Source organism: Macrosteles quadrilineatus, unplaced genomic scaffold, assembly GCF_028750875.1.
Source record: "Macrosteles quadrilineatus isolate MER2022 unplaced genomic scaffold, UCM_ALF_1.0 Scaffold_7__1_contigs__length_78375512, whole genome shotgun sequence".
Lineage (NCBI taxonomy): Eukaryota > Metazoa > Arthropoda > Insecta > Hemiptera > Cicadellidae > Macrosteles > Macrosteles quadrilineatus.
Window position 1 is genome coordinate 70,233,143 of NW_026542600.1, and position 21,119 is coordinate 70,254,261.

The window sequence follows — 21,119 nt, forward strand, 5'->3', positions numbered from 1 at the left end:
GCACGCCTGTGTCTTTTGCCTTATTTTCTTTAATATCAACGCGAGAGGAAGGAGATGTTCATTGTTTGACAGCATTCTCACAACTGCCATTGTACAGTGGCTGCAGTAGAGTGGTTTGTAAGTTGCCTGTATCGTCCACTGCAGTTTCCCGGCCGGTAACTGGTGGCGGACACCGGTGGCCGCCACCATAGTGGCCTCGTGTGAAAGGGCCCTTACTGACACGAAGCTGTAAGCTGCACAGGCTGATAAGCTGTTTCATCAGTCAGGATCATTTAGTAAAGCCCCAATGATCAGGAACAGCAGTTTTCGAACCATCAATAAGCTACAAACTTTCGTTGTGATCAAACTGGTGATCTATTGATTGTTAGGCTTCACTAAGCTACCTAGCCATTTATTATTCCTGTTATTATTATTATTAGTAGGCCTATTATTATTATTCCTGGTGGGCATAGGGGTGTGATAAAAAAATTAATGATTATTTGGAAAATTGCATTTGATTGACATTAATTGTGATTGTTAAGCTTATCAACTAGTAGGCCTTGTAGGATACAGAAAGAAGCTATTTTACAAAACTAACAGTCATTGTTCAAAGCAAATTCCAGAGTTGATCAATACCATTTGGCAAGGTTTTGTTAGAGATATCAAATGGTATCACAATATTTAGGTGTTTCATGTATGTGATATATTCTTTTGTGCAAGTAGACAAAATGGTATAACACAAAAAAGTAACATTTTACTCACCGGCAGTTTCCTGTGTCACCTTTGTCTGTCCGCAAGCTGAAAAAAAGAAGAAATTTCAGCGATATCTTTTATACTTAACAGCTATATTATTCTATCATGCCCTTATCCTTACTACAGATGATAGGCCTTACTACCGGGAGCATCCTGTCTAGCCCACAGTTCTAATTAGGTTAACTCTTAATAACCTTAATAACTTAATAAACCCCATCATCTGTTTCTTTCCCCCTAACTGAGTTTTATTTAGAAAACCTGCCAGGATTCTTAAGATTATTCTTAATTACTTATAATATAAAAATCACTGTTAATTACATCCAAGAGTACATCCAAAAATCAAACAGTGCAATTAAGACTTCAGATGACAACACAATCTTAGTCAAGAATGGAAGCACCGAAAAACTTACAATGATGTTCGATAGCTCAGTCTACGATGACTGAGTAAATTCCAGCAACTGTGTTAAGGAATACTACAGCACTACAAGTCAGATATCTAAATAGTCATTAAGGTAATAAACTTACCCATGACACACATCATTCACTAAGAGGGGTCCAACAGTCTTATTGAACAAATATTATCGAACAAAGCTCAACTAGCATGCAGGAAACTACAATAACATAAAGGAATAGGTCTACTGTATTATAATTTTAAAAAAATGTTGAAAACATAACTGTCTCAGGCATGATAAGTGTCATCCTGTTGTGGATTGATGAGCTATCATCACGTTGTGCTTGCAATTCATAGAGAAAATAGAAGACCTAATACTAAGTTAAGACCTAATACTAAGTTAAGGCCTGAAGTCAAGCATTCTGCTCGGTTCTAGAAGGGATTTTACTGGCCATGGCATGCCTTATCTGAAACAAACTTAAAACCTGAGTACAAGAGGGAGTGCTCTTAACTTGTTTAGGAGTTACCGTGAACATAGAAGACAACTGGTAACAAACTTAAGAACCTGAGTACCACAAGAGGGTGTGCTCTTAACTTGTTTGGCAGTTACCACAAAGATAGAAGATAACTGGTAATAAACTTAAGAACCTGAGTACCAAGAAGCTCTTTTTCTTGAAAACAAGTTCCTGAACAAACACACCATTAGGTCTTATCACTAAATGTTGTTCCCTGTCCTCCCTTTCAACACTAGCCAACAATCTCGCAATTTGTTCTTTTTCATCCATTTAATAATATCGCTAAATAAGTTCAAACACAAGGGTACACACGGAACTAGGCTCCAAGAAACCCGTTACATCACAGGGCGCATTCGGAAGCTACTTCCAGTAGTGACGCGAACCACTACCCAAAGTCGACTGACAACTGGGAACGGAGTAAGAGGAGACAAAAGCAATTCCGCAAAAGAGGTTTGTGAGATAAATCAAGCGACAGCCCTGCCGAACACATACGGTACTATAGTTTTTATAACGAAAAAAATAGTGACCTGGAGGTAACTTCCATGATGCGCCCGATGGAAGGTTTATCAAGGTTTTGTGTTCGGATATGTGTTATTTGATGATCTTCACAACCCCAGGGATTAAGAGGATTTTTGACTTGGTTGTAAGCTTGAAAATAAACCTTTTAGGTCCGAACCCTTGGTCGCTGACTAATTACGGAACACCAACAGTACAATAAGTATTTAACCTTTCATTATCTGGATAAAATAGGCCTCTTAGATTGATATTTAAATCATATCGGATGGTTTTGAATAATAATGTACCGTAACTTATTGCAAGTTTTTCAAGAAGACTTTTTTCACAGTGTGCTGCGCCGGGTAAATTAGGTTAGTTTTGTGATAGTAAAAATGTTTAAATAGCCTATAACCTATTAGGCCTATTGTGTAATTTGATGAGATCAATCTACAAAGACGCCAATTCTCATTCATACTAACTTATTTTTTTTTATTAGTTTCAAAAGGCAGAGGATACGCATCCGGTATCCGGACGTAAATTAGGCACCGGCAGTTACTGTCATAACTTAACCAAACTTGCTGATAGGCCTAATGAAGAAATCGAATGAAGGTTAAATTAAATGTTGATAAAAAAAAATTATTAATCCCTCAAATTCTAACAACTGATGTACTGGTAGAGTTAAGAATAAATCACATTCTAAGCAAAATCTTTGACAAAAAGTTAGTGTCACTGATTGGATTCGATCTGATACTCTTGGACATCAGCCAAGTAGCCTACTCCATCCAATACAACACGAACACCGATTGGCTGCACTTCGTATCGTCGTGGTTTCAAGTTAATGGTGTTCCGGGCCCCCACAACCCCGTGACATCACTGCCAGACGCCTAACCCACGTCCGATTACCGGACGCGGTTTCAAAAACTAAGCTGAACTAAACTAACCTAACCCAAACACCGCAGCATCACTGTAAAAGAGTGGCGGTCAACACTCTATTTTAATAAGTTAAACCCTTGAGTAAACAGAAAATCAGTATTTACATTCAATCCCCTACTAATAGGCCTAGTTTGAAATATTTTAATCATATCACAAACTAGGGCCTAGGCTACCTAATATGTAGGTATAGACCTGTTATTTGCCAGATTACAGCATCGTTCACTACATCCCGGTGAACCAAAATTCTCATACGGTAAGTTACTTTGTATGAATAGATGTGACTGACATAGGTATTGAAAATAAGCAAACAAAACATAAAATCTACTGAACAACAATGTTGCATGCTGTAGGATAGGCTGAATTTTTTTGACTGAACATTACCTTGGGATTGTTATACACTTGGTATTGGGATCTTGTGTAGTTATAGCCTTCTCCAAGTCCTCTAGTCCGTTGGTTTTTTTTAGTTTCTTTACTAAACTTTTGACAGCTTTTTCACTCCACTTATCTTCGACTTCTCCCTTTTTCCAGCCTAGGAGACGTTTAACAATAGGGGGTGTAAAGGGAAGCATAGACGTCATAGCTACATTAAAACACAAATTGTCCACTGTTTCCTGGAGTTTGAATTGCTGAATTAATTCACACACCTATCAATCACGTGTAAACAAATCAATAATTACTAAAGTAAGACATCGCATCCAAATCAAAAGCAGTCGGATGTCTACAATACAGCTCCAGCAGTGCTTGGCAGACAGTGGAACGTAAAATAAACAAATGCAATGTCGTTATATTTCATCGTATTAATGGAATGTACACTTATACATACATATTATATATACACACAGAATAATAGGGTTGAAAGAGGTAGGTTTCCAGCAAAATATGTTTATCCCAGTCCTTAATTAGATTTTTCGATCACAAGAATCCCTACTGATGAAATTCTACAAACAATAAATAATAAAACAAAAATTCTCAGTTTCTTCTTCTTCTTGATTCGATTCTTGTCTGCAAAAAAGTTAAATACCATTTTCTTGGATTGGCTGTCTTTGTAAAAATCAAACGTTGAATTATTTTATTTCCTTACTAATAAAAGTATGCTTAACTCCAAACGTTATATCAACAACGAACGATATTATTAGTACTAGTACACTCAATATTATTAAACAAACTCATTTAATTAAATTTTCGAAGATAAGATTAGTCTGATTTCTTTTGCTACAGTCACCCGACCAAGTTGGCTTCCTTGCACTGTTTATAGTACAGAAAACTGCTAATTATTTCTGTATTTACTTACTTTGTCGTACCTTTTTTTACTTTTGCCGTACGGTTTATACTTTGGCAGACATCAGGATTCCAACCCAAACAAACAACACAAAAAAGCGTGGTTTTATTATGCACGTATTCCGTGAACGCTTGGAAATAGGTTGGCAACACTTAAAAATAATAATTATACTATGATCAGCTGATTGACTATTATAATAACTACGATTTAACCTGTCATTTCGTGTTAATAGTTTATGATCATTTTCGTTGCTGCATTCGAAATACATTCCGCACGAGCCGCCGTGTGCAGCAAAGTGCTACTTTGCTCACTAGTTACACAAATAACTATTTTTCTCTAGTTTACTTTGCAGGCTTCGGTTAAATAGACCAGGCAGCCTCGATGTACACTAGAATATGGTTGCTTTCTTAAAAGTTTTTTGTTAGTTTACAATTTGTTAGCTATATAAATGTACACAATCAATGACTAATATTGGGATCATTGTTTTAATACAAAGATCTACTAAATAATATACAAATACAATATTGCTGTGCTCGTTGGTGAAGGATAGTCATTATTCATTTTATAATTTCTTAATCAGTCATAGCCAATGATCTAAGAAGAGCAAATATTTTTCAATATTTTGGTTCACTGTTCGCCTTTGTACTGAATATTGGAGAGAGAACAACAAGAACAATTGTTCTTTTCTTTTCTATATCTTCATCTTCTTCTTCTCTTTCCCCCGAGGCGTTATCATAAGGCAAGGTAAATCTTTATTTCATCAAATTACTTTCCCTAAATTAAGATTACATCTTCCATCCCAATGCTTTTGACTGTTTCTATATTTAAGTATAGTTCATTCTGTCTTGTACTACATACCATGTATTCTTGTTACACCAACTATTTGCTCATAATATTTCAGTAAACTTTAGGCCCTGCTATGCTTTCACTAAATTCATTAGGCTAAGTCAATTCTTTCTGTAAAAAGTATTAGATTATCACGTGAGCTCCGTGAGCTGATTTTCAGCTATGTAAGAGACTAATTATATAAAAATATATGTAACAATTTACACTTAGGACTAAGGGAGACCTTCAGATTATTAAAAAAACTTTAACTTATAATTAAAATTCCCTTCTTTTTCATCCACAGGCTACATTACTTTTTGTTTATTTGTATCATGTTTTAATCTATCATAATATTTCATCAGATGTTTTTTGTTTGCTGTCATGGTTGTTGATATTTACTGTAGGTCTAGTATTGATTTACTTCTACTCTTACTCTGCTGAGTATAGGGCCTATGATGTAAGTTAATGAGTTAACCTTGGACATGAATGTGATTCGTTTTGTTGTCAAAATCATTAGTTTTAGAGATATCCGCGCTCAAAAAGATATAATGTTCGGAAATAATTGTTCACCTAAATTTTTTGTTAAAATCTTATTTTTTTCTCCTTACTTGTTATTTTTTCAGAGATCAAAAGTTGTAGATAATTAAATTTTCTTCATTTATATATACACATACGTAATTTATATATGATGTAGGTCAAAAGTTACAGCGTTTTTAGGATTAAAGAAAAAAATCTTGATTTACACGAATAATTGCAAAGTCCTGTTGTTTTAGGCCTATCATTGTATGATTTGTATGGTTTCTTATTAATAGTTTAGTCCAAATATAAGTATATTTAAGGTCTAAATTGGTAATAGTTATGTAAACCATCTTAACCCAATGCAAAAAAAAGTCAGTAGTAGGTTTTGAGCTACATTATTGACGATTTCCCAGAGTTCACTTATCAGCAAGAAAAGTGATGAAGATGTCTCTAAACTCCTAAAGTATGAGTTAGCCCCGTACCCAATGACAGTTTTTGGTGGAAAGTGCATGCGGAAAAATAAAAAATCTGCCCTCTACAATTTTTAAGTCACAAAAGTGAAAAAATAGACCAATTCTTTTAATTTGTTTTGTTTGTTTTTTTAGCCCCAAATAAATAGAAGCATTTTGTAGTTAATTAAATTCTCTATAAATTTGATTGTTATACTTTTTCTAGATTAGGCTGTTACTGAATTACAGCTATCTAGGCCTAAAGTTAGAAATTTGGAAAAATATCAAAAAATTTGATTTGTTAAAAAAGTTTAATATTTTGGTATCAATAAGTCCCAGAAACTAATTGTTAAACTTGTATTATAGGTAATTTAACTGTTTACAACATTGCCTTTACATGTTTTTTTGCCAAATGCACCAAAACGGAGATATGAGAAAATCTCTAGAAAGTACCGGTACAGATTTTTCGATTTTTCCAATAAGGCGGCTGGCGCGGATGGGGGAGAATTGTGCATATTGTATTTTAAACAGATCCTAGACAACATATAAAAAATTTAGAACTACCGGAACGTTTGTAAGTTAACAGACCTCTTTTCACTAGACTATAAGGAGTCCACACATTTTTTGTACGTGAGTTGCATATGGTCATATAGACCAGAACTCTATGAATCCATCCTTAACCATGGGAAGGGGTGAAATATAATGACAGGTGTTACTGTTGAAAAAAATACATACTGCATACATATCTATATACATATAAATACATATCTGTAGGTGAGAAAATCCTTGACTTTTCTCAGCTTCTTGCAAGATAAAAATACCCCCGCTGCAGCAAACCTGCAGACTAAGCAAATTTCCATATATCTGAGTGGAATTCCACTAAATTATTCCCTTAAAATTGGCATATGTATTTCCTACTGGTGTACCGGTTGCTCGAATTCGAGCAATTGCTAAGTATTACAGCTGTGTTATTTTAAAACATCTAATTTAACTAATTTAACAGTCATAATTTCCGATGACTTTAAAAGATTTTACTCAAAGATGATGGAAATACTCAAGATGTACATAACAGATCAATATAATCAACATTTCTTGTAAATATCTTATCATTTTTCAAAAGCTGATCTTATTTTTAGTGTTTTCTACAAATAGCCTTACTCATACCCGCATTAGGTTGTTCAATAACGATTATAAATTCTAAAAAAAAACATTAATTCTATTTTCTTTTCCTTGGTTGTGTTCTATGACTTTCCTATGTTTCCATAGTTTGCTCTTTCAATGATTACTAAGAAATGCAGCACAGTGTTAATTCAGTTTTCTTTGTAGTAGCCTATATCAAATTATCCAAGCTCTCTTGCTTTTTACTATTGTAACATTTACGCCAACCCAAATTCTAATAGTAATTATTTAATTTCAACTAAGTCAGTAAATGTTTGTAGCAAACTGTTAAATTAGCAAACTTATTGACTGTTTACATTAACATATGTTCTTCTTCTCACTTTTAATTTCTGACAAAAGCTGGAGTTTCATAACAATGTTTGTTTCCCATGTTAATCTTATGGAGGAATATGAAACTTTAAAGGACCCCAGGGCCTCACTTTCAAATTATTTCCATAGAAAATTTCCTGCACAACTTCACATTACGCCCTTTCCAATGACACCAAAACACGTCAATCGGTTCAGTAGTTTCGGAGGAGTAGGCCTAATTGTCACAAAAAACCTGCTTGCGTATTAAATAAGTAGCATTTACCATTGATGTCTTCTCCGCCGTCCTCGTAGACAGGGGAATCGTCAAGATTTCTTGTGAAAGTGGATGTGTGTGAGAGTGTAGGTACTTGAGCCTTGCTTTCCTATTTGTTGTTTAGGTTATATTTGTGTTCGTTAATAAAGTCAATTAATTTATAAATATTGTCGTTCAATTAGGTATTGTTTGAGTTGTTTTTTAAAAGTTTTATTTTCACTTATTTCTTTGAGTTTTTTTGGCAAGAGATTAAACATTTTGATCCCCATGTTGTTTGGAGTTTTGCTGGTTTTGTTTAGCCTATGGTACCCTAAGTCTAGGTTTGCTTTGTTTCTGATGTTGTAGTTATGACATTGAATTCGGAGTTGGGGAGGATTTGAGTTGATTGAGGTAATAGTTTCAAAAAGGTTAAGGGAGATTACAGTTTGGATTCGGTTTTCGATAAAAAGAAGTTTGCAGTGGGTTTGTGGTTCATCTTGATCGATTTGTTCTATATTCGAATTGCTTTCTTCTGTAAGGTTATTATTTTCTTGATGTGGATTTCATCTGCAGAGTCCCAGGCTATGATGCCATATCTGATATGTGATGAAAAAATTGCATGATAAGCAGTTATAGTGATTTCTTTGTTTGTTAGGCTTCTAATTCTTCTTAACGCATATACAACTTGTGACAATTTTTCACCTAGTTTTAAAAGGTGATCATGCCATGTTAGGTTTTTGTCCAATATTATCCAAAGAAACTTAGTGTTAGTTTGTGAGTTTTCATCTGCAGTTAAAATTTCATTGTTATGGTTTGTATGTTTGAAGTTTATTACTATTGTTTTCTGTTTATTTATTGTTAAGTGTATTTCGTTGCAAATAGCTGTAGAGATTTGCAGGGTTTTGTTAGTTTTGGATTTTTGAAGTTCTGGATTTTTACTGTTGGTGTGATGATTGTTGTGCCGTCTGCAAACATTATACAGGTCTTCTGTAAAATTGGTGGGAAATGAATTTATATATGTTAAGAAAAACAGGGGGCCTAGTATAAAGCCCTGTGGAATTCCTTGATAGGTTGTCCGTAGTTTAGACCTGTATTTAATTTCATAGTAGTTCTTTGTGTATTCTATTTTGACTTGTTGCTTCCTGTTAGTTAAATAGTTTTGTATCCAATCTAATGCTTTATGAGTGATATTAAGTTGTTGAAGTTTTTTTATAAGGATTTTCCTGTCCAAGCTGTCAAATGCTTTTTCTATGTCTAAAAAGATACCGGTTGCTTGGGATTTATTTTCCCATATATCAGTTATTTTATCACAAAGGGTTGCTAATGCTGTGTTGGTAGATTTACCATTTCGAAATCTATGCTGTGATTGAGAAATGTTATTATTATTTTCTAGAAAGTTTATCAATTGGTTATGTATGTTTTTTTCTATGTATTTAGACAGTGTTGGTAGGATATATATTGGTCTATAGTTTGATATATTTGTCTTCTCTCTTTCTTGTATTTTGGATAGACTAGGGCTATTTTTGCTAGGTCTGGTACAGTTGCCTGTCTAATTGATGCATTTATAACATTTAGAAGTGGCTCAACTATCTGATTTTTGCAATGCTTTATCATTTTGTTAGTTATCTCATCTATCCCTGAGGAATTTTTAGGGGGTAGCTTAGATAGCATTTGCTCAAGCTCTTTCTTGGTTATGGTCTTGAATTCTGATAGAGAGTCTGGTTTGGGTAGTGTCATGTCCGGTAGGTTGTCAAAGTCGGTATTTAGTGTCTCAGTAGGTTTTCTCTGGTAAGTTGGTCTTCATCTATTAGTTGTATCCCTTCGTTATGTTTTTTATTGGGATTCCTTTCTCTATTTATGGTTGTCCATAGTTCTTTATTTTTATTGGGGGCATTTTTTATTTTCTCAATAATTGAGTTACTTTTTTGAAATTTAATTTCCAAGTCATAGCATCTTTTCAGCCTTTTGTGTTGTTCCTTGTGTAGATCTTTATTCGTCAATAAATATTTTTGTTCTGCCTGACATAATGTAAATCTTAATTTTACAAGCTTGTCATTCCAAAATATTTTTTTATTGTTTTTGTTATTATAGCATGCCTTCAATCACCCTCTGGATCAAGTGATTACGAGGCAGCTGATGATGAACGGTCAACGGTAGATGATTTGGATGCTACGTTTGAAGAAGCGCTTTCCATGCCCTCACCCCTGCGGTCGTTAACTCTACTTCTGTAGAATGGGAATCGATGCAGATGATCATTACGTACTACATTCCTACGTTACCTTTGAGAAGATAACAGTGCTCTATTTTGTTTGTATGAACAGTCCAGTTATTTTGTAATTGAGTGGTAAATCTGTTAAAATAGGCCTACTTGAATGTAAAAAATGTCAGGCTCCGATAGATCTCCATCTAGATAAAAGCCACACTATTCATTGTACCGGGAAAGATATGTTCTTAGCTCCCGTGGTAAAGTAAACTCTGTTGAGAATCGCAGTGGTAATAATTTGTCTGAAGGTAGCTTTTCTGAGCTGGAAAGATACTGTATGTTCTTAGCTCACATGGTAAAGGAAACTCTGTTGAGAATCGCAGTTGTAATAATTTGTCTGAAGGTAGCTTTTCTGAGCTGAAAAGATACTGTATGTTCTTAGCTCCCATGGTAAAGGAAACTCTGTTGAGAATCGCAGTTGTAATAATTTGTCTGAAGGTAGCTTTTCTGAGCTACCTACACATTCGAAACGTGGCCTTGAAAAGAGCCCAATGTAGTCTCATTCACCTCCAACTCAGCAATGTTCCTCGTCTCGAGGATCTGCTTCAGTGTCCAAGAGTCTGATAAGGGACGGAAATAAAGAAATGTCGGTAAAAGCAAAATTCAGAGGTGACTGACCTAAGTAAAGATGTTTATGATAGAAGAATTTCACCTGAAAATGCAATATCTGAACGAACAGATGAATGTGTGAAAGCTAAGGGACACGTAAAAACTGTCCAGGAGTAAAGACGCTGGTTCACATACGTCTGACATAAACAATAACCGAAGGCGTTACAAGAGTTTTGGAAATAGTTGCGCTCACCAAAATACCAATGAAAACTTGGAAGCACATGAGGAACTAGACAGATCTGAAAATGTAATACCAATAATCTCTAATCTTCAAGAAGAAGCATGCCTTCAATCACCCTCTGGATCAAGTGATTACAAGGCAGCTGATTACGTAGGTTTTGGGCATGATTTCTTCTATTTTTCCTTGGATAGTTTTAACTAGGTAGTTATATTTTTTATTCACATCCGGGGTTGTATATGTATGACCAGTCTTGATTGCCAAGTGATACTTTTAGCTCATCTAATTTTGTAATTGTTATTTTTCTGGTTAGTTTTTTGATGGGGGGGGATAGTTTTCATTTTTACAGCTTCCACTATACATATATATGTAGATTTAAATATCATTAATTTTAATGAATGTAGGTTTGCTGCTACAGGGAAGAAAATAGGGGTTTTTTATTAAAATATCAATAGCTTAGTATGGAGTAAACAAAATTTCAAAATTTCATTAAAATATGTCCATAGTCAAACAAGCAAGCTACGACAGTTTATTTATTTTCATTTTACCCCATAAACCCCCTGTTCCCATAGTCCGATCATGCTGGTTCGCGAACTCGTTCGAATAAATGTAGGTTTACACGTTTATACCGAATTTCATCAAAATAGGATCATTTTTGATCGAGTTATCGTGCTAACGGACACACATATATAAATATATACATATACGAATTTGAACGGATGGTGTTTTTGGCCTCTGGGGACCTCAAAACGAAAAAGTAAATCGGTCCCAGGTCCAGGTCTTACTATGAGACTACGGTAATAGCTTATTCCGTATATAGGAAATTCGCTAACACATATTTATATTTCACTAAACTGGAATTACATTTTTACCCACTAAATTGCTGATGTTTGAATTTATACAATCTCTAATTTGCTTATTTATTATTGCTCCAGCCACTATTACCAATACACACTCATCATAGATGGATGACCTTCTTGCAAAACTTGCAAAATCTATGACATTGTCTAAAGTGCAATTTGAAGCCCAAAGTATACTACCGTTAAGTCCATGTTCAAACACAGGCAGTCTAATTTTGATACTTGACCTCACTTTCAACTCATTGATAACTGAATTGCCTAATAATTAAGATCTTTGTTTACAGTTCTAATCAAACAATTTCTACATAGTGCTTTTTGATCTTCATTTATTCTTACGTTGCTATTTAAGGAATTGATTTGACGAAATTGGACAGTTTAGGTTTGTAGTTAGGAAAATCAACAGTATTGAATCATTAGAAATCGTAATAAAACATAATTTAAGCCCATTTCAATTTTATTGCTTTGAAATTGTGTTGGTGTTGTATTATTTTTTGCTACGTATTAATTTAAACGTGCTTAGTTTACTTCTTTCAACCAATTGTAAGTATTTTATCATCTATTTAAATTTAAAAATAATTTAATCACATCACTAAAATTATATCAGTTAAAAAACATGTCACCACTAAATGAAACAGAAATTTTATTAAAAGTTTAAGTTGAAATTATGGTATATCAAATTATATTAGCTAAAATTCTGAAAATTTTTTTTAGAAAGAAGGCCACTTTTAAAGTTGTAATTTTGTGACGCTTAAGTGAGTTAAAATGTGTTCTTATCTTACATTCAGGATGATTGCAAGAATATTAAAAATTTAGAAAAGCCTTAGACAATGTAACCACGATAAATATTGGTTTTATTTTATAACTATGATGTAAATTTGTTTAGGGGTTAAAAATCGTCTGCAAATTAAATTCAATGTACTTTTATATTATTTTGTATGAAGAGTATAAGCTTTTAACATCCTCTTAGTATTATAGCTTAAGGTTAAAGTGCTTTAGCTAAGCCCAATATGATTTTTCGGATAGGCCTAAGTATAAACTATTCTATTCAATTATAAAGTTTTAGAAAACAATATCCATACGGTATATGTGATGTGGAAATTGAAAAGGGACCTCTTGTCGCCGATGCAAAATTTCCAGTACGGCCGATATAAGTGGTTAAGGTCGAAAGTATCAAAATTCGGCTTTTTATCGATTGTTATACCTCATTTGACATAGAACAGGAGAATATCGGTTAAAATATTGAACCGAAGATGTAAGTTAAGCTTGAAATAAATCATTTTGTTAGCCTCTGCACGGTCTGATAAAAGGTACCTCTTGACGCTCAATGTTATTTCGCCATAACAACAAAAGTCCTATAACTTTAACAAAAGAACTCGTAGATGCATAGGACTTGCATAAAGTGATTTGAAATTTAATTAGGAATTCAAATATGTAACTCAAAATTGAAAATTCCCGACAAGAGATCCCTTTACATTTTCCACATCACATATTTTAGAAATATAAATTGTAAATAGCAAGTGTAAAATGTGTTTTAAATTATAAATTGTGGTCACATAAAATAGTGTAAATAACCGGCCTTTCTTAATATGTAAGGTTAGGGAAATGCAACCCTACTCAGAAATTCAAAGGATAGATATAAAATAACATTCCTATCTGTATCTTGAATAAAATGATAAAAGATGAGCGAAAACATGCTTTTTCTCCTAATATTTGTGTGTTGTATATGCTTACTAAAAGTACAATTTCAATTTATAGTCAAAGAAGAATAGACTATAAGTAGCTGTGTATTTTAAGTTGTGCAAAACAGATGACGGTCTGTGCTTGACATTGGCAGTCGGAGGATTTACTAAAAATAAATCAGGGTTTTCTCGTGACCGGCGTCTGGTGCCACATGACTTGCTGTTTCTCAACACTTGAGACAAAATTTTAAGGTTTCTCGCTTATTAAAAATTCTATTTATGTCACACATCTATTTTTATAATTGCATAAAAAGGGATAGTCATATTCACTCCTAATGTGATTTATTTTTTGAGTTGTTGATTTAGATGTTGTTTGCATATGTAGGCCTACATGTTTGAAACAGTGGTGCAGTCGTAAATTTTCCTGTGCCTGTTGTCTCAGAAAAACACAGGTCACCGATTAGTATATACAATTTTTGGAAAAAGTAGAGTAGGAACTTCCTGCCCCACTACACCTCTGGTTATGAATATACAGGGTGTTCATTTGAAAAATTTCCATATCTGTTGTGTGCAAAGGTAAGGCTTTTAACACTTGTTTGTTCTCATTTCCCCCTAATTTTGACATGCCAAATCCAATAAAATTATTTTCAATTTCGAAAAATGCCCCAAAAGGGCCTAATTTCCCGGGTAGGGGTGCTTTTTGAGAAATTTTCAAATGTAAACATGGGTTGGGTGATACATCAATCTAAAGGTCTAATCACCCTGATTTTGGTGCAAACAAAATTTAATTATCTTTAACCGTATTTACAGGGTGGGTCAAAACGTTTTAAAAAAGGACTTTGAAGTTAAGTACCGTATTACCCGAACTACTGAACAGAACAGCGCCAAATTTCTTTCCAAGCTTATTCTTGATCTACTCTTTAAGATAACTTGTAGTAAGGGCATTTTCCATGTTATTTTCTAATTTTAAAAAAATCTCAAATTTGAAGAATAAAAGAAAGCTGAACAAACAAGTGTTAAAAGTCTTACCTTTGCACACAACAGATATGGAAAGTTTTCAAATGAACACCCTGTATGATTACAATTATTATAGATTGCAGGTCTTTAATACTGAATGAATCTGAACACAAGCTTCTAAAAGAAATTTATTAATGAACCGATTTATATGGTTCACTTTAATCACCTGAGGATTGCTTGTTTTTATTTTCTACATCAATTTAATGTTAATTTTCATTACAGTAATTGTAATCGTTTGTAAAAATGCTTAATTAATAACTTTGTGAGTGTTTGAGTACCTTCGTTCTCAAGGTAGCAACCCCTGCCGATTTGCCGAATTTGGAAGCTAGGAAAACGGGTATTAGACCCTTGTTTAAAGAGTTTGTGCCGAAAAACAGCTGTATTTGGCAGCCAAATTCAGCTGCTAGGAAACCCGTCTTTATTAAAAGAAGTACTATTTATTTACTAAAGTTACTTCAGCATAACAGCCTTTGTAAGTTTTTTTGAATCAGTCGTAAAGATAGCTTGTAAACAAGACAAAATTGTTACGAGTGTTTATCGATTAATCCGTAATTATTTCATTATTTTAACATCAAGTTACTTTCTAACTTCCTACAGTTGGAGCCATGAATAATTATCTTAATTTATTTAACCCGTGTCTATAAAACCTTTTGTGATTTTCTCTCAAAAATAAACTAAAACTTGAGGAACTCTTTATTAACCGTACATGAATTTTATTTTAAAACCATTAACGTATACAATTGCACAATCAGCTTACAAAAAATTCTATTGCAAAATAACAGTTAATCACGAGTTTTTAATCGTACATGGGGTTAAATGATGATGTACACTGCGTGTTAGTGTTAGCACTCTGTCCATTGAGAGCGTTGACTGTAGGATGCTAGATTATATTTAGATGTTTATCACCCTCCAATGCTGTTGTTACGACATTTGCATCAGTATCTCTGTAACTTTGAACTGGTCAACAACATTATTGGTGAGTTGCGGTGTACAACTGAATATTACTAAAATATTCAATTTTTTTTAATTCACAAGTTTTTAGGAAGAACTACTACAAACAAGTGTAATAGCCCTATTTTGTGTTAAAACATTTTGACTGTTACAGCTCAAAATATTCTGATTTATAAAATATTTATTTGGTTTAGTTTACATAAAAAAAAGGTTTTAAGACCATACAACTCTGGTATTTAAAATATAAAATTACGACCGAGGTAAATATGTTTTTTAAATGTGAAATCACGTTAAAGGCACTGAGTGAAATGTTCCTTCTTTAAAATAAGTCATAAAATGTGTTCATGTAAAGTCGTCAGAATGTACTTACTTAATAATATGTGATAATTTTATATTCCAGAGCTAAGATTTTACCAAATTAGGTGTTAAATAGCTTATTTCAAAGATTTATTGTTTTGTTTATGATGTGGAAATCAGCTGATCATATATGAAATTATGTTGTTTAAGTACAGAAACCAAGCTGTAGTAGATTTGATTATTTAATTTGTACAGGATGAGGCAGTGAAACGGCACGATTTTTAAAAATCATAAATAATCCATTTAGTTAAAAAAGATAGTTGTTTTAATATAAATCTTAAAAGGAAATGAATGTTTCACCTAAGAAATAATAAATTCCCTTAATACAGTGTCAGTAAAATGGTGTCCTTGGTTTTTGCACACATTGAAATTCTGAGACAAAATCCACCTATGACGGTTTTTAGCGTTTGCAGAACCCCAGCAATCGTTTTGTAGTGCTTTGGCGTGCTAGCAGTGGCTTCAAATTTATTCACCCAAAGTAGGATAGCTTTCCTTGATGGCACGGGAGCCCGTGGCGATAGACTGAGCTCACAACAGACAGTGCTCTGAGCACTAACCACACTATCCATGTTTTTGTAATATGCCTTTACAGCAAACGCACGTTGTACACTCATCCAACGCTCCATGCCTAATGAAATGCCATACATTTATTTATTTCTCTTATATGACTTATCTTCAAATAATTTACCATATCCATTTCTTTCTGTTTTATAAATCAAAATGTATTAATTTCTCATTGAATTTACCTGCTGAAACTAGTAAAATTAGGGCCACTGTTCAATGAGTACAATTTGGTGTTATAGATGTATACAATTTTTCGTTTGTAAAAAAAAATACCTACTTTCATTTCATTGAAAGAATGGCCTTAGTAAACACCTTTGATACCAATTGTTTTCGATCTCTGATAAAGCATAATATACAGTTAGCATATATATAAGTACAGTAAGTTTATTAGTATTTAAAAACAATTATGTAAAAAAAAACTAATTACCAGTATAAATTATCTCCAAAATTTACGTTTTTGTACATTTATTAACGATATATTTCGACAGTAATTATTGATATTATGTACTCAGTAAGAACAAAATTTGTTCTTAATAGCAAAACCTCTTTCAATTGCACCTCTTTAAACCAAAACCCAGGTTAATTGAAACCATATTAAAAATTTCACATCAATTGGAAAATTAGTTAGGCAATCGGAATCGTCCTTGCTGCGTGGATAGTTGGTCCGGCTTAACTAACGGGATGATGTATAGACGACAACACAGATCCCATACACGATGAAGATAAAGTTCAGAAAACAATTGTCAATTATTTTATGTAACAGATTTTGTGTATCCAGTTAGTTGTATAGAGATATTAAGATAGGTTATCCAAAAAAAGAGTTATTTCATGTCCCTGTAACCTTGCAATGCATTTTAAACATTGTTGTTTTGCATTTCAAACATAAATTAACTTGTAATTTGAAAAAAAATAATTAATGTTAGCCTATAGGATTGTATAAAAACAAATTCAGTACCTACAAGTAGTGTCTGAAACGTATCTTCAAAGACATGTTTTACAGCATCTTTTAGTGAAAAGGGTGAAAAAGTCTCTTAATTAAACATGTTGTTTCAGGCTAGCCACTGACGTGAGCTAACGGCAATGCATCTGTCGCGTACCCTCCAATATGCTGTGAGATTCTCATACGCACAGGTAAGCTAGAACCTCAGTGAATAAGGTAGTTTGTTTTCAATCATATCGTTCATTACAGTCTTGAACATCCAATCATTGGTTATCCAATTATCCCTGTGGACGATCAAGTATCTATATAACTTCTTGATCAGCATTGTACGTGTTATTAAATTTACGGAAAGTAAATAAAAGAAACGTCTTACAACACTTAAAAAATATATTTACGCTTAAACTGTTACTCACAAGATGGTAAATATACAAAAAAGATGGTACGGTAAGTGGTGGTGATCAAGTATCGTGAAATTGTGATATATCAACCCTCTACTGTAGGCTACTCAGAATATATGCTCTAAGCTTCATGAAGTTGTTTTAGGTACCCTCAATCTCCTTAAAACTTTACAGAATACTTTAATGTAGGTATCCCTAATTTTTCCAAATCCATGAAAATGTTTATAATTTTTCAATAAAAAAGCAGTTGTCTGAAAGTAGAGACACTTTTATGCTGGAAAACTTTAAGTTTTTTTGGGAGTGAACATGATATGGAAGATTAGAGATGGCTAGAAGCGGTACTGTTATAATATATCACACTACAAATCTGGGAAGTAGGTGTTTACGCTTCAAGGTTGGGAAGTAGGTGTTTACGCTACAAGGCTGGGAAGTAGGTGTTTACGCTTCAAGGTTGGGAAGTAGGTGTTTGCGTTTCAAGGTTGGGAAGTAGGTGTTTACAATTCAAGGTTGGGAATTATGATTGTGTTTATGCTACAAAGACCAGAAGTTGATGTTTACGGTACAAAGCTGGAAATAGGTGTTGCAAGCATGATAGCTTGGTATGTGGGAACTATAATCACTTTCCCAGAAAAGATGCGAACAATACTTTTTGCCACACTACCAGCAACTAATATACAGGATAATTAAAACACAACCTAAAAATCTAATCACAGCAGTTTAATGTACAGTACACTATTTTAACATGTTTTAACAGAATTGCCTACTGTTTATAACACTGTTAAACCTTTTCAATATTAATTTGTGTAATTGCAATGCGCTTGGCCAGTCTTGTCAGATTTTTGTTGATTAGCTCACTCGAGAAACTCGTGATACCATTTTGAGTAAGTTGCCATAAGAGTGAGAACTAAATTTACGACACTTCATCTGACTTTACCTTTCACCAGTTGACTTTACTGGTCCCTATCTGTAAACAAAGACTTTCTGGTCTTCAAAGAGTATTGAAACCATCTTCTTACTGTGTAAGGCCCTTTTAGTAAATGCACCCGGTACCAGGGGCGCAAGTGGTTTTTGGTTTGTTTGGGGGCTTAAGGAAGAGGAAAATTCCCCCATAAGGTAAGGGCGGAGGGGCGCAAATATCTCTCGGGGCCCAGAGCGTGTGTTACATGAAAAACATGGGGCCTGACTGAGTTGTGTGGTAAAAACTAATTTCATTTAACTGTAAACTGTGGTGTTCAATGTGCAATGTCTTCTATCTGCTGAAAACAGTTTCATGTAGTACCTAGTTAAATAATTTAATTTTCATGTGAGTTGTGTGGTAAAAACTAATTTCATTTAACTGTAAACTGTGATATGCAATGTCTTCTATCTGCTGAAAACAGTTTCATGCAGTACCTAGTTAAATAATTTAATTTTTACTAAATTTGTTCATCTCCATTTTCGCTTCTGTAGCTTAGTTGTGTCATTTATTTATATTTTTAACACAAAAAGTATCCTTGCAAACTATGTGTTTGATGTATCGGAAAATCCCTTTAAAAGCCCCAACTTTTTTACGGCAGGTGTTGAATTTTTATGTATAGGTAGCCTACTCTGTAAAACCAGAAAGTACCAAAGTTATGTAGTTGATGGCTTATTTTGGTAATATAATTTCAGAATGGACTAAGGACGCCGCAAGACAGACTTGTAATGCAGACAGCTTTCGTGTTGGCAGGCCTGGGCATCACCTTGTCATCGTTCAGCGTCAAGCAGCTCATGTCCACCAGAAGACAAAACTAAATCATAAGTCTTCTATCCCTCCGATCCAATGCCTGATCTTCCTTTAATTTCTCTACCAAGTATTAATATATAATTTTTGTATCTTTCCCACTTTTTAGTTAAATCAATTAGCTTTGAGGTAAAAGCCTTGATCTTGAAGTTTTGTAGGTTAAAATCATAAAGAAATTTATATTTTGTATAGATCATCAATACTTTGAAATGCACAATGTTTGTGTTCTGGACTGTTGTTACAAATATGTCATTGTAATGTACAGTTTGATGTTTCAATCAGTAATCCATTAGGTGTAAACATTCACCTGTTTAAGTATTTTGAGTGTAAAGACATATTTATTTATGTTCGCCTGAGTGCAATAAGGATAATACTACTAGTTTACTAGTTTTGTAACACTTCCTCAAATGGTTATTGTGTACCATAAGTTTCAATGTGGCCTCTGGCAAAGTAGGATTATTGATTGAAGATTTTATGTTTATTAGTAATGTTCCATTATTAAATAGTATTTATGTATGAACTATTAGTACTATTAATAAAAGCAAGAGATACTCAATCTGTGAACTTGTTATTTCCAAACTCCCTTAGTTACTTTCTGGTATATGGCCGTTGTTAATTTGTTTTTAATTTTGCTATGACAAAAGCAATGTTTTTATCAACAAATTTGTGTCTGATAATCAGGGATTAAAGAGGTTTATACGTATGTTACGACTACTTAATAACTCTCCGTTTTGAACACACCATTTTTTTATGTCTAAATATTCTGGTACTGTATGGATTTGATTAACGCAAACACTAAAATTAGAAATTGACTGTACAACTACAACCAGCTATCAGAAACCAGACTCTTAAAAACATCAGTTATCTCTTAGATTAACTTCTCCTTGAGGTAAAATAAAACATGTGTATGTATTCCTTCTTGGAAAAGTTTGATTTACCATTATAATTTTGAACTGACACCTACTTCAGGTGCGAAAAGATTTTGTTATATTTATTGAGAATTAGATAGAAATTTTTCAATTTTCTAGATAGACAAATTAACAATCTATATGATGGTTCAACCAATAACTAACTACCTTCTGTAATGGTAATCAATATACAATCAGTACCTACCCTAAATTATTTTACCATTTAAAAAAACTAGCCTTTTCAATTCAGTTTTTAAGGCCCGTTTTGCCAGAAGCGTCTGGTGCGTCTATCGCTCAGCAATAATCGCTCCGCGTCAATTGCTGCCCACTGCTTTTCATTGTTTCAGGTTAGTCTATTTTGCCAGAAGACGGAGACGCAGTCGCTAGCGATTATTAGTTTAAGAAACACTGTTTTGATGTTGACTTATTTATTTATGGACGTTATATCTCGACATTATATGTCCATATATACATTATATGTATATCTGGACATTATACAATACAATAATGGACATTATCTCCAGGCGTTTTTTAAATTTTTTCATAATTTTTATGGTGATTTTTAATGGTAATTTTCCTATAAAAACTAGAAAATAACGGGAAAAAATTGGATTTTCTCAAAAACGGCCCGAGCGATTTTGATAAAACTTTAAAATGTTATATTTCTTTAAATTCTGAACAAACGGTACAAATTCCATTTCCGTAAAAATTACGGTTGAACAGTTATTGTAACTTGTGTTATTTCCCCATAAAAAAATTTCATTTAAGAAAAAAG

The 21,119-nt window shown here is 33.4% G+C and overlaps 1 protein-coding gene and 1 long non-coding RNA gene across 3 annotated transcripts in view; one reads left to right on the forward strand and one right to left on the reverse strand.

Annotated features, from left to right (window-relative positions):
• LOC128998076 (mothers against decapentaplegic homolog 3) overlaps positions 1–4,001 on the reverse strand; it is a 29,307-nt gene extending 25,306 nt beyond the window's left edge. Inside the window, exons 1-2 of the mRNA XM_054424063.1 lie at positions 3,448–4,001; positions 742–777 (exon numbers count right to left, since the gene is read on the reverse strand). Coding sequence (XP_054280038.1) covers positions 742–777; positions 3,448–3,644 — 233 coding nt within the window. The 5' untranslated portion in view covers positions 3,645–4,001. The remainder of the gene's footprint in view (positions 1–741; positions 778–3,447) is intronic.
• A 1,028-nt stretch (positions 4,002–5,029) lies between these two features.
• Positions 5,030–19,992, forward strand: LOC128998388 (uncharacterized). 2 transcript variants are annotated; one of them, XR_008491199.1, is made up of 3 exons: positions 5,030–5,089; positions 17,390–17,467; positions 19,325–19,992. It is a non-coding gene; the product is annotated as an uncharacterized LOC128998388 (long non-coding RNA). The 2 variants fall into 2 exon arrangements; XR_008491200.1 differs by lacking the exon at positions 5,030–5,089 and adding an exon at positions 15,317–15,440.
• The last annotated feature ends 1,127 nt before the right edge of the window (positions 19,993–21,119 follow it).